The sequence below is a fragment of the Micrasema longulum genome, unplaced genomic scaffold (assembly GCF_059751315.1).
Source record: "Micrasema longulum isolate JH-2025_06_02 unplaced genomic scaffold, ASM5975131v1 h1tg001040l, whole genome shotgun sequence".
Classification (NCBI taxonomy): Eukaryota; Metazoa; Arthropoda; class Insecta; order Trichoptera; family Brachycentridae; genus Micrasema; species Micrasema longulum.
The window spans coordinates 97,745-112,971 of NW_028278228.1; the positions used below are offsets into that span (position 1 = coordinate 97,745).

The 15,227-nt window shown below is 32.1% G+C and overlaps 1 protein-coding gene across 1 annotated transcript in view; it reads left to right on the forward strand.

Annotated features, from left to right (window-relative positions):
- The window catches only part of Eip63E (cyclin dependent kinase Eip63E), a gene marked incomplete at its 5' end in the record, with an annotated part of 126,008 nt that overhangs the window by 63,680 nt on the left and 47,101 nt on the right, over nt 1–15,227 (forward strand). Inside the window, one exon of the mRNA XM_088232944.1 lies at nt 6,135–6,322. Coding sequence (XP_088089070.1) covers nt 6,135–6,322 — 188 coding nt within the window. The remainder of the gene's footprint in view (nt 1–6,134; nt 6,323–15,227) is intronic.

Below are 15,227 nucleotides of genomic sequence, written 5' to 3' on the forward strand. Positions count from 1 at the left end.
AAAAACATATATATATATAAAAACAAATATATACATAAATATATATTTATTAGGTTAGGAAAAAAGTAATTTCGTATTTTTCGCTTCATTACAATGCTTTATTGTGTTACAATTATCCGATTTAAGTCAAATATGCGCCGTTCCTTTCGATAACTTGATGCCAACGAGATTCCAACTTCATAATGCCCCTCTCGTAGACGCCCTTGTCCCTATTGGCAAAAAACTCGGACAACCAATTTTCACAGGCCTCTATTGAGGCCAAATTTATACCCCCAAACGTGTTGGCCATAGACAGAAACAGGTGGTAGTCACTCGGTGCCAGGTCTGGACTATAAGGTGGATGCATAAGAACTTTCCATCCGAGCTCCCGGAGCTTCTGGCGCGTCATCAAAGATGTGTGCGGCCTGGAGTTGTCCTGATGAAACACGATTCCTCCCCTATTCACCAATGCTGGCCGTTCCTGTTCGATCGCCATCTTCAAACGGCCGAGTTGTTCACTGTAGAGGGCAGAATTGAGCGTTTGGCCATAGGGGAGCAGCTCATAGTAGAGTATTCTCTGCCAATCCCACCAAACACACAGCAACACCTTCCTGGCCGTCAGTCCTAGCTTGGCCACGGTCTGGGGCGCTTCGTTGGCTTTTGACCACGATATCTGTCGCTTGACATTGTCGTAAGTGACCTATCTTTTATCACCAGTCACCCTCCGCTTCAGAAATGGGTCGATTTTGTTGCGATTCAGCAGCAATTCGTAGGTGGATATTCCATGAGGTTTTTTTGCGTGAGCTCGTGTGGCACCCAAACATCGGGTTTTTTTTCATCCAGCCTTCTGCAAATGGTTCAAAACAGTTTTACGATCGATATTTAGCTCCTGGGCGATGCTACGACTGCCAACATGACGGCCTATCTCAATATTTCCCATTATTTTATCGACATTTTCGACGCCTTCCAGAGCGTGGTACATCATTCAGCAGAACGAAATCGCTCTATTTACTGTTTTGCAGCACGAACCGAAAGAGTATTGGCCCCGTATACATCGCAATTTTTTTTAGGGGCTTTCGACGCCTTTTTCCCATTCAGTTTGTGGGGACCAGAGTGTGAGAGATGAAGATGTGTTGTTGTCTATGGCCGTAATGCCCAATGGACCTATATAAGGGCGCGTAACACGTCACTCGCCCTTCTCTGTCTTCACCAGTATTCAAATTCACTTTAAAGTCTTCTTTGTTTAATCTCTGTATTTTCGTGTGTAATAAACCAAAAATTGTAAGTAACTTAAATTATTCTATTTATTTATTCCTTGAGGTTAAATCCGTTAAATCCGTTAAATCCATTAAATCCATTCAATCATATATTTTACATGAACTAACAAATAGCTACTATCTAGTAGAGTAGAATAAAATACCTCCACAAGGTAGTAAAAATGTAAAGGATGGCGAATTTCTTCTTTGAGATATATTTATATTCGTATGATCCGATGTGACCAATAATGAACGAGATATACATACTTGGTTGAAAAGAAAAAGGCGTGAAATATGAAATGATTATTTTGCTGTGCATATTTGTAGTCTTATAAATAAAACAAAATCAAATGAAAATTATTATTTCGGACAAAGATGAATTAAATAACTTCCGCTTTAATATTTTTAAGTATCGTCGGTGTCGGTTAAATACGTAAAAAAAAGTTAATCCAATGTTAATTTTATTATAAAAAACTCACATGAAGTAAATTGAAAGTGCTTTAAAATCCATTTATTTAAATTCTATTTGACCTTTTCATTTGTTACCTATCATTACGTTTCGTAAAATCCGTTTTTCAATTAAGCTCTAAACATATACAGCGTGGTGATAGTATGTAGCGAATTCAATTTGACATGACGCATGGTTTTATGTTCTTTGTAATTTTCCCTCTACTGTGAAAATGGGCTGAGGGTGACAGGCTTTAAAGTTAGTTTGGAAAATTCACCCGCCAAGATGTATGAAGCTGTCGAAATATGTGAGTTTCTTTAATACTGATGATATACATGTAAGAACTCCATATTTTTTATGCGGTATTGTATCTATAAATCTGTATCTTCCCATTATTATATAAAAACGAAGTCGTTGTCATAATTGTTATTATTTTACCCAACCCAATGACGCATAATATTGCTACACCAATAGCAACGTATCTTGATGATTTGGTACACAAGATATAATAAATGTGCGCTTGAGGTGCTAGTCGTAAAACCATCAAATTTTACAGTTAAAATCACCTTTTAAAAATAAATATTTTCATGTCGGTTTTGTTTAGACGTTTACCACTACACCACCATAAAAAAAACTGTGTCTCAATTATTACTTATTAATTGTGTAAGTTGTATTTTGTATATTTTTGTTAGAAGTGTAATTTTATGCTCGTTTTACGCAATTTCATTTTATATTATCATTATAAATGTGTATTTCTTAAGTGCCGGAATGAGTTTAAATTTCTTGAGAATATGATATTTTGTTTAACATGAAAAAACAAGAAAAACGCGGATTTATTTTCACAAATGAATCTAAATATAACAGAGCAGTGATCTTCAGGGATTATTTATACCTAGGGATGTTTATTATTTAAGACTTCGACCCTCGACTTTCCCCTTTGCGGCCTATTTCATTAAAATGTTGTCCTTTTTGATCAATTTTAGGAGTACAGGCGTGTGGTATTCATTTAATCATGCCTGGGTAGAAATTTAAAAATGACTTCTGTTTGCAATAATTATCTCTTAAATTTACTCCGAATTCGACACATGTAATAACTCCATCCCTATCAACTTATTAGGATGTATTATAATTATGTTTAATATTATTTGACGTGTTTCTCTTGATTGTTCCCAATTAGTAAAACTGACATTCCATTTTGATAATTGCTTGTATTGTAATGTGATTATTAGTCCACTATATATGTATATTTTTTCTTAAAATATATTGTCGCGATTAAACACCAGCTTCCTATTAATCATAACGAAACCCTGTCTCGTGTAGATATATTTAATTTACTTACGCGTTAGATTTATCGTCGTACAAGAATATCACTTTCGACAATGAAATCAGATTGACGTAGAAATCACAATAAAGTACTACATCATACACTAGATAACCTTTGTCGTCGGTTCTCGACAAAAGACGTGTCAACGCGAAGATGAAAATGAATATGATAATAAAACACCTCTGTTCTATTTTTCTCAGTTCAGTGTAAAAATTAAGCGAATCTTGGTTTTATTCCTAACTCCTCTTTTTATTAAAATATTTAATACGTTGCAAACAAGTAACGATGTGTAAAAGAAATTATAACTATTTGTAATTTGTAACCCCTCTAATCTCTAGCGTTCAAGCCACCTACATCTGCCTAATTAATACGGATATGTTATTAGTTCGACGTCGTCTTTTGTTGCAAGGGGATTAAAAGACGACACCAAAATCGTTTTCTCTTTTTTTTAAAGGGGTTTTTTGCGGACAAACAATAGTATTTATCAACTAGTATTTTTGGAAAAATGAATTTTGTTGAGCGTCATAACTGCTAAACCATTTCATAATTGGCTTTATTTATAATCGTGAGACATTATGTGGATGTTTGTTTGTTGTTCGTTTGAAGTATCTCTTGTCCCTGTTTCTATGTGTTTCATTCTTTACGTGACTCGAAAAGCCACATGTGTACCGTACGGCCGTACCCCGAAAACACTTGAAAATGTATCGTACTCTTATAAATCGGAGATCTAAAGCCTTGTTTATTCGTAGTATCTGAACCTCTTCAATCACAACTCTCGCCTAGTTCAGGTGACTGAGGTGTGGGGTGGCCCATCTCAAACGTAACATAAATCGCGTGTAGCTTCGTTCTCGACTGCGGAGCGGGGTAAATGGCTCACCTGGAAAATGATTTATCTCCTGGCGCAGAGGGTCTGAAGCATGAGCTCGGAGACCTGGGGAGACATTCCACTCAATTATTGATACCTGAACCCCGGAATAAAATAGGCCAGACTTTAAAATTTCATTTTTCTCTCTCCGACGATGTCTCTCGATAAATACATATAGTATGATAGATTCACAAAACTTCGCTGTATGAACATTTTTTAATTTTTTTTAAACGTAGTACATATTCTCTATTAAACGATTTACCTCGTTTACAAATCAATTAAATTCTAGATTTATGATGTTATTTATGTTCAAAGCATTAACTTTGTGGCTAAACATATGAATGAATGTTAGTAAATATTAGTATTTAACCACTTACTGACTTTTTATGTCTACCGGTTTCGAGACATACCCGGTCAAAAAATCCCTTTTCAAAAAATCCCTTTTCAAAAATCGGTCATTAAATTTTTATATCATCATGTAAATACCAACAAAGGTAAAGATAATATTTGTAAATGGAGAAGAATTCTATATGTAAATAATACCTTTACTAAAATTTCAAAATTTTTGACAAAAAAAATAAACGTGCCTGTTATACTTTAAAACAATATTGAAAAATTACTAATAAATTGTAAAGATAAAAATAATATACTGAACAACTCGGGGGTTTACCAATTACAATGCAAAACGTGGCCATCAAAGTATATTGGGAGAGCGTCACGTAGCTTTAATATTTGCATCAAAGAACACACGAGATGTTCAAATAATAATAATTTCAAAGAGTTTGCCCATCATCTCATAAATTCAAATCACGATTTTAATAAGGATACGGGATTTTAAATATTACATTCAAATAATAAAAAAGGGCCCAAATAAAACAAGGTGGATGTGTTGGTTTTACATTTAAAAAGCTTTAAAAAAATAATATTCCCATAATAAATAATCAAATATCTTTTCAATATAGCCCACATCTAAAAATTAACGTTCAACCACTTCGCACCTTCCCTTCCTTACTTCTCCCCCACACATTCTGCGACATATTGCTAAACATTATCAACCTAATTTTAGCGCATGTTCGGACATGGTGGTATTTGCATCCCTTTAAACTCTGCATGTAATTTATGTATTTTTTCGTAAATACTGTGTATACTACGGTGACGGTCAAGGTGATAGTGTATTTTAGTATTTGCATGTTGGTGTAGGGAGTGTCCTGACGAAGAGTCGGGTACGTCTCGAAACCGGTAGATATTAAAAGTCGGTGGGTGGTCAAATACTAACATTAACTAGATTTATGACCTTATTTATTATCAAAGTAATAAAATAAAGCATCTTGGAATTGTTATCATATTCCTCTGATTTTTCCCAGTTCGAATGATTAATTCGCAAACCTTACCTACGTAAAAGTTTAATTTATTATCGTTGCGTTATTCAATGAAGTTTATATGGTTGGGAAAGTAATGATCAACATAGCATAATATGATCTAAAAGTTTTTATTTCAGAAGTTCCACCTGATTGGTTCCTTAAGTGATTGATTTGAAAAACTTTTGTTTTCTAACTTTTCTTTCAGGAATACGATATAATAATAAGGCCATTATTTCCCCACATGAGAGCCTCGTTATTTCTTAAAAAAATGGCTTTAAAGTTTTTATTATTATTGAATTGTATTATTTATATCCGTGCCTCAGGAGTTCTCTTATTGTGATGTAAATACCTGTCCTAGACTTTATTAATCTATAGACAATTATGATTCTAAGGTTTCTTTTCCATGGATGTTTTTTCTTTAAAATCCAGCGTTCCTTATAAGGCATAATATTTTTAACACATTGTGTTTAACCGACAGACAAGCATATTTCTTTAGCGAGTATTGTACGAAACACCGTAAATTTACGAAATGGACATTTACTTAAATTTTACTTTTTATCAAAAATTATTACTGTTTTATCAATAAATAACTACTTACAAAAAACATAACTAATGGATAAAACAATAACTAGTAACGTTTATAAATACGCACTGATTTTTTTATATTGATTTGCACCACAACAGGCCAGGAGGCCCAATTACAGTAGTGAATGACAGCACAGAACACCCGTTAAAAAAATAACACATTACAATTTTTGTGTAATCACCGGAAATCGAATCCGGAACCTTCCGTGCGTAAGTCGAGTGCTTTAACCGCTACACCGCGGAGGCCACCATAATTATGTAATAAATTTAGACTTTAGTATAAAAATAAATAACGAAATAATTTGTTTTTTTTCAGATTGGGCGGGCGACCACGATCGGGTCCGGCGGCAACTGTCCGTGTCGTCGGATTCTAAGTTACTGGACGAAGATATCAGGGAGGAGGCGCGTGTCATCCTTCGACCCAAGAAGCCGCCCCGGCCCAAGTCGGAGGTGTTCCTCAACAACCCCCACCCCCGGAGGACCAAGCGGTTCAGCGCCTTTGGGGTAAGTTCTAGCAGCGAATTTTCAAACAAATCGCCATTCTGATACAGCTTAAGGATATCCGTAGACGGATTACAGTTCTGTGTAGAAAATAAAACCAAAAACAATACAATATTTCGATGTTCCTGGACTGGCGCCTGAAGCGTAAGACTGTTTACCATACCTTTCATCTAACAAAAATTGTCGAGATACGCCGCAATACAGAATTTTCACAAATCGGAAATAACGTTGGAAGTATTGTATTTATGTTTAGCGGATTTTTACTATTCTGATGATGACTATCGATGATTAAGAAAACAAATTTTCATTTATAATTTGACATATATGCACATTATTTTTTCAAATAGGTGATTTGAAAACAAATAGTTATATTTCTGTTTTATTGTTGATAATTTTTTTTTTTATGATTTTTTATTATGTTCGAAATGTTCCTAGTTTATTTTCACAGTACGAACAATCCAACATAACATTAAATCATACGTAATAATGAACTAACTTTTTTATTGTTCTTAACCCCTTACCATGTGGGTTTAGTTTCGGAATTGAAAAAATATATGTTATGGATAAGACTTGGAATGATGTAAGATTTTTTTTAAACTGTGAAGTAAAGTGAATCGAGACATATATGTCTCGATTCTCGATGTCTCGATGTATATATATATTAGGCCTTACATGCATTAAAAACCCCAAGTATACCTTGGCCATATTTGGCACTTCATAGAATAGAGGAATAGAATAGAGAAAAAATACATATTCTATTTTATACTTCAAGTCAGATATGGCTCTGTATGCGGTAAGGGGTTAAAATAGTATTGTAGAACATAAAAAGATATATATATATATTTTTTTATCATTGGTCCAAATATTTTATTTTCGGGGGCACTTTATAACTGTAAACAACCGTGTTAACAAATGGGAAACAGATTGAACTCATATTCCGGATCTGCGACACTTACGGGACCACAACCTGTCACAATATCATATTTATTTAATTAGTTTACAGAAACAAACAGTCGACATTGATATAATAACATAAAACAGATACGGTTTAAAGACAGACCAGCGAATTTTCTAAATAAAAATCATGCATATTAAATTGTGGTACAACAAAAGGGTGTGTTAATGTGTATAATAAATATCTAGCATGATATTACCTATAATATTACAATTTGCATTAAAAATATTGTTATCTGCAACAGTCATAAATTACCACAGGATTACGCTGTGTTTGCAAGTTAACATTCTGGTACATTGGCACAAAATTAATTACAGCTATTTGTCATTATACGCCGAAGTGCTGTGTTACTTTTCTTACTTCCCGACATCCGATAAATATGCATAAGCACTTAATACGTTGAGTCGTACGACTTGTACCTAGAAATCGAGCAAACTTTCCACGTAGTATGTAAGCTCTCTGCGAGCTTTTCGTACGGGCAAGGGACTTAGAAGTGTATTTCGGGAAGAGTCGGAACTGCTTTTTAAAATATTTTTTTATTATTATTTTATTTTTTATCAATCAAAATTTTTTGGGATTCTTCGTCCTTTCTAAAAAAAACATCGCCGTTCTCTCATTCGAGCATATTTGTATCCATTTATTTTGACTAACTTATGTATGTATTTTTGCATTTGTGAACAATGTTCACTTACGTTTATTGGAAATGAGGGCCCATTAATATTCCCATTCATCCCTAGCGAACTGTGCGTTTTGTTTTTTTATATTTTTGTTCTTATGTGAAACTCGTAATTGAGTTGATAAACATCAAACTCTCGTATGTCCACCCATTTTTTTTGTTGGTATTTATCTACAAAATGTAGAGAAACAAAATATGATCATTTCAGTACTGTTCAAATTAAAACATGTCCTCATTATTACAATAAAACACTGTCAAGAAACTCCGTTTCAATTTAGAAGATCGTAGGTCCACGTGGACACTGTGGTGGATCCTCGTGGACATACCTGCGTTTAATATTTAATAACTAAATTAGTTTTGTTATTTTTTGTTATTCTGTATGTATTGTTTATTAATGTGACTGTTGGTTTCATGATATTGAAAGAAAAAAAAACTTTTGCACCCTGAGCTCATGATTTATGTTTGCCCACGCAATGTGTCCATGGAACATGAATAAAATAACACACTTTATCCAAAGGCTTTATTTATTTTTGCGAACTATAAACTCACCCCTAAGAAAAATGTATTGCCATTGTTCGTGGAAAGTTTAGCCGTTCTTTCTCTTCTTGGGCAAGATATATAGGGTCCATTTTTCCTCAACGCCCTCATTGCTCTTTTGCAATTACTCGCTTGTTTTGGTGAGCATTATCGTTTTTCCTACCCTGGAAATATCTTTCATAACATTTTTTTTTTGCCTCTTAAGAACATCGTAACTTTTTATTTACGGAAGTCCATCGCTGACCCTATTCCAAAATTAAAACAAAGTACCGAAAACAATATAATTTTACCATCTTACATAAAAAATAATATAAACATATTTCAATAACTTGGATGGTGCGATTTTCTTGGTAAATCCTTTTTTTATAAGGATACTCCTCAGTCTACTTTGATTCAACGAGTTTTTAAATAATCAGCATTATTATTACTGTTTAATATAATGTCTAACCGGCTTTGAAATATTTTTCATTCTCCTAAAATAAATCCTCTTCTAGAATATTTAAATGTATAATAAGTATCATATTTATGAAAAAAAATCTGAAGTCTACCTTATTCGTTTTATTTTCAAAGTAAAAGAATCCATATATCATAACAAAGTATTATTGGTCCTAAAAGGTTAAAGGTCGGTAATAGAAGAACTCTCCTATTATTGTAACATTCCTTTTTCGAAACGAATATATTTTTTAAAACAAAAATATAGACATAGCTACCAGCCAGGGTTCTAAAAAAATACTTATGAGTCGTAGAAAAATGTTTAAGGGTAATATCTTTTTTTTGTAAAAAAAATGTTTGCGTTCACTATGATTAACCCAAATATTTTAATTTTTGGGGGCATTTCACGAGTTTATAACTTTTTAAAATGAATTTTAACGAGGAAATAACTCACTATTTGAAAATGGGAATTATGTTGCAGTAGAGCGGAGTTTGTACCTCGTACTTCTGATTCGTAAGTCCGAGACACCAGCTACTTATTTTTATTTTTATATTTCTAAATTACATTATTTTTCCATCTTGCATAGTTCAAAACCTCGCGTTATCAACTCGATCGTAAAATAAAAATTGTTATTACATCGTCTAAGTTATGCACATCAGGATAAAAGTATGAGCTCTAATCCTGTTCAATTGCCGTAATTTATATATTTTATGTCTCAATTTACCCATTTTATTGTTTCTACATGCGCAGAAAAATATAAAATGTCACAGACAGAAGTAAAATAGCAATATTTCGTCAATAAATAAAATTATATAGGTCGATAAACGATTTATGAAAACGAAACGTAAAGTAGTGTTACTGCCATACAAAACTAATACTAATATTTCTTCCGTATTTTCTTAAGAATTTATTTTCATTTTGTTCATATATATTGTATATAACATATAGGGCACGCTGAACAAAAAGCCACAAAGTCATATTATGTATTTGTCTTCATTGCGTATTTTTTTATTCCGCTTCGAAAATCATTAATACACGTTTTAGTCAGGTGATATTTTTCTTCTGAAACAGTTTTATCCGATTTGAAATATGATATTGCTCTTAAACAATCTGTAAAAAAATGTCCCTAGAATTTTCGTATCTCTCCCTGACCAAATCTGTAACAAGCTATCCAATTAGATGTGAAAACCTCTCTTTTATGTTTAAAATTAATCGACCAAAAATGGCCAAGGGCCCTTAACGTTAAGGGCACTCGTGCAGAAACGCTAAAATCGAACTTTATTTGTCGTAATAGAACTCCGTTGATCTTTATGATTGCATATTTTTCGAATACCTTTTGACCTTTATATCGCTTTCCGTGTGCCTCTTTTGAGAATGTTTTCATAAACATGCTTGTATAATTTCCTTTTTAAATATAATCGTTTAGATGGTATTTCAATTTCCTGTAAGCTTATTTATTTGATCACAATACACCGATTAAATGTTTTTATATTATTTACTTTAGAAATAAAAAAGTAAATAGCCTCTGTTTGAATTTCAGTCAATGGATTTGTTTACTGGAATTCAGTTTCACGAATACTGCGGTAGTTTTTCAATTATAATAATCTTGTTAATGTTTTGAATTGAATAATTTAGTATCGATGTTTGTTTTTTTTTTAATTCTATAAAACCTTTTTATTGAGGAAATCTTCTGGAGAAAAGTCCACCTCGTAGTGTAGTAGTTGGCGTGTTCGCCTACCATGCTTGAGGTTCCGGGCTCGATTCCCGGGAAGCTCGACATGATTGTTTGTTTGTAAGGCTGTTTTTCACTGCAATATTTCATTACCCCAGGATCAGCCCAGCACCTGAAGCGTAAGACTGATGACTGCCTTTACTTTTCCAACGCAGTTTTTAATGCACTCTCTGTGTCCAGGTGAATGAACAATACAGTTCTGTGAGTGTGAAATAGAACCAGAATCCTGAACATGTGCTTTCGATTAGATGGCTGGCTGCTCTCAGATAAAAATCCTAACTAATCAAATCAAGTAAAGATAATTCTGCCTTGTTGTGTATAGGTTGACGTGTTCGCAAACAAAAAAATAAGAAAAGTATTTTTTTATTTTGTACACCATTTTGTGAAAAGGGCCTAAATTATATTGTTATGGTATTTGTTACAATCAATATAGTGTATTGTTTCCGCAAACCAAGTTTTGTGAAATTTCCATTAAAAATAAACGTGAAAATGGCATTTTTCAATAAAAAATTATTAAATCACCATCTATGAATAATTAGTTCCATATTTTCGTTTAGAATCACCTTAAACAAAATTTTCTAAAATCTACCATTGTGTAATGGCAAAATGAGTTTCCTTACTCGGTACCCGGCATTTTACCTTTGCAGACATATTAATATTCTGCCGAGCAGACTGCATATGGCAGAGATTTGTCATTGCTCTCACTACTCACGATTATTCCGCTAAATAAATCAATTTTACGACTTATTGGAAGAAACAAACCGAAGTCGTAGCATGAAATCGACGACATTTATTGCAACGTCGACATCCATTATATGCTTTATAGTTTTAGCGACGAAAAATACATATTAGTGTTTGCGTGGCAAAATTTGGTTTAATAAAAAAAAAATCTTCTTAGATTGGTCGGCCTCGTGGTTTACTGGTTAATGCGTTTGCCTGCCTGAAAAAATAAATACAGATCACTGTAATAATCATAAAATACAAACATAAATATACAATACACTGGAACCTCTTTTTACGCGGGGAATACGCAGTACCGTGTAAATAAACTGTGCAAAATAGTATACTTAAAAAGAACGATGGTAAATAGGTTTTTATAAATATAAATTTAGAATTTCAAAAATATACAATTGTACGTTTATGTTCCTGTCATGTTAAAAGACTTAACATCACAACAAAATACCTCGAAGATTCGTAACATTATATTTATTTTTTATTGTTTTAAACTTTATATTTTTTTATTTTCTACATGAACACCTCACTTAGCACAACTCGTTTCGAGGCATTTCTTTACATTATTTTTATATTATGTATTAGAACAAATATAATATAATATAATAAATAACACTGGATGGATATAAACATAAAATATAAATAGCAGACATGCAACAATAATTCCGAGTTCAAATATACTACCGTTTTGGTGGGGTGACCATCTCAAGGAAGTTATATATTATACGCCTAGTAAGTAAAAGAGCGATGTAGGGAATTCCAAAAACGAATAATATTATCACGCTACTATTACGCATTGTTAAATTGATGTTCATTTTTTAAAAATGTATTGTGTTATTTCGAAACCGCTTAAAAAGAGGTTCCGGTGTATATGTCGCTGCCAAATAGCCACGAATCAGCTACTCAATTGAACGGCTAGGCTGTTCATTAAATGCCGGCATTCAATTGAATGTCTAACGGGCGCCTAGCCAAAATGTTAAAATAAATGTTTAACGAAAGGGCTGAACGTCGCGTAGCCTCTGTAATCAATACAACAAGAATAATTTATTTTTTTATTTATTTTGCTATGTAAAATTAGGTTAGGTTAAGGTTTTAGGTTAAATTTAATTATATATATATATTAATTTAACTGAATTAAACCTATACTAACCTAACCCGGCGGCTTTTAGTTCAGCCGTTTTCAAAGAGCTAGCTTTTAACCAGCCAACACGTTGAATTTTTAGGTATCTTAATTCATTCATCTGATGGCTTAGCTATTCAATTAAATGTCGGCATTTAATGAACAGCCTAGCCGTCCAATTGAGTGGCTGACTTAACGATTTGGTGGCGACATGTATATCAAAATCCGCCCTATGTTATTTTATCGTGCCGTGTAGATTTTTACCGTCATACAAAATGGAAATGTTTTTGCTGGTTAAATATAATTATTTCGCCAGAAAAATCGGCAACATCAAAGTTTATCTGACGTATCTGCGAATTTCGTGGTTTTTCAAAACAACAAATATGTTATTTTTGGTCCTATTCATAAAAATATATTAATAAACAAAATATGTGCGTCAATAAACAAAATGAAATTATTTTTATTAAAAATTTTCATTGATAAACACTTACGGGTTACATACATTTAACAAAATATTTTTACTTTTAAAATTCACATTCTACTGTTGATAATAATATTTTTAACATCTTTTGTAAAGGTTGTCTGAGTCTTTTGTTTAGTTTTGTCTGGTAGTTTATTGTATAATTTCAGTTCATGGTTTATTAGTCTCGATTGTCCTTTTCTCGTTTTAAAAGGTTGTATATGATATTTTTCTGATATTCTCGTATTGTGTTCATGTTTGCTACAGTTTTTTTCAAGTTTTAATTCTTCGTCTACAATTACATCAGTGGCTAATTTATGAATAAATTTTAAGGATTCTAGTTTAAAGAGTTCAGTTACATTTAATTGTTTAGTTTGTTTAAAAAGTTCTTCAGTTGCTGTTAGATAGGGAAGGTCATATACTAACTTTTATATTTTATTTTGCTGTCTTTGTAGTCTGTTTATGTCATTTTGATTTCCTGTTCCCCATAGTCGTTGCATATAACATATTTTAGTTTTTACATAGGCTTCATACATTTTTTTTCCTTTATTGGAACAAAGTTTTTGATTTAAAAAAAATACTCGATAATGTCGCCACTTGGCTAATTAAATTGTTGATATGAATTGTCTGTCTATTGTTAGTCCTAAGTATTTAACATGTTCAATTTCAGTTAGTCGTTCATTATTTATGTAAGCATCTACTTTGTGACATTTTTCTCTAGATTCAAAATGGATAATATTGCATTTTTTTTAATTAAGTGTAAGTAAGTTTGTGTTTTCTCATTTAGTCAACATCGTAAGGTCTTCGTTTTTGTCAAGGAAATTATATATTTATCCACTTTTACAGTACTTAGAATCCCAACACGTGTTGTATTCAATTTTAAAATCTGTCGACCTACGGCACATTACCACAAATCACAATTTAAAGATAAAGCTTTTTAGGAGCTTTCCCACCTTCCTTTACCCCTTTCCACTTATCTTCACCCGTTAAGGGTTTCGAGCGACCTTGTTCGGCAAAAATAACGCGGAATTGCTTCTAGACTGATCGGATTTCTTCCAAATCTCAACTCGAAAATAAGTATTAAACTTTGTATGTAAAACACAAGAATCCGTATCCAATACTCGTAGTTTATGGAACTTTAAACATGGCGGTTATAATGTATGTTTGTAATTATGAAGCTCTTTCAGAGATTTCAGTTTTGTTTAGTTCGACAAAAATTAAAACGATTTAAGTTTTATTTTTTTTCCTTCGATAGAATTAAACTTATCCTTTTCACTTATACGCTCATATTGCATAAACCCTAAAATGTGTAGGATATTTATTACTTACGAATCTAGTCAAAATTAACTTTTGATTAAATATTTCATGTTGTTTTAGTTACGAGTATAAATCAAATATAAAATAAAATATTTATATTGCAGTATCTACTGATATTATATCTTGTTATATATTTGATTGTTAAAAGAAATATGACTTTTTTTTCTCGATAATTCTTACCTAAAATAATTGCTAAGATTAATTAATGTACATACCACGAAGTTTATTGGTCTTTTAAGTTAACCTACCTTTTTTTATTTTTACAATTTTCCGCTTTTAGTAAGATACAGGGGTGGTATTCTGAACGCAAAAGCGCGCGTAGAAAACTAATTTTTAACGCGTATTTACGTACTAAATACACGCTAACAGAGCGATCTCTTCGTGCGCAATTCCGTTTAGAGTACCAGACCTGAACACAACTGGCTGTTCAAGTGCATTATTTTATTTTGGAAATGAATTTTATTTTAAGTTATTATTTCTGCTTCAATTTTTTAGCAATATTTAATAATTGAAAAAAACCTTTTTTTATTCAGGAAAAAAATATAAGTATTTTACATTACAACTAAATACAAATTTTATATCAATTTAATAAACGTATTGACATTAACGTTTCCCATTACGTAAAAGAAAAAAAAACATTATTGCGTACATAATGGGGAGTGACGTCTAACGTCTTGTGTTTATTTGATTTTTTATTAGTAAATATTTTCAGTATAAAATACAAATTCCAAAAAACGTACGGTGTTTTTAATCAGTGCTACACAAAAAAGGATTATAAATATAATTTATGATTTCTTTCTTTTAAATATGTTGTATTTCTGACTGCACTTTTTATTATCTTTGTTCATTTCATTATAGAAAAATATTAATAAATATTCCTCTGTAAGTATAATGATGTGCTGTAGTTGTTTTTAATTTTGGAATAAAGATGTTATCAGTTATTCTA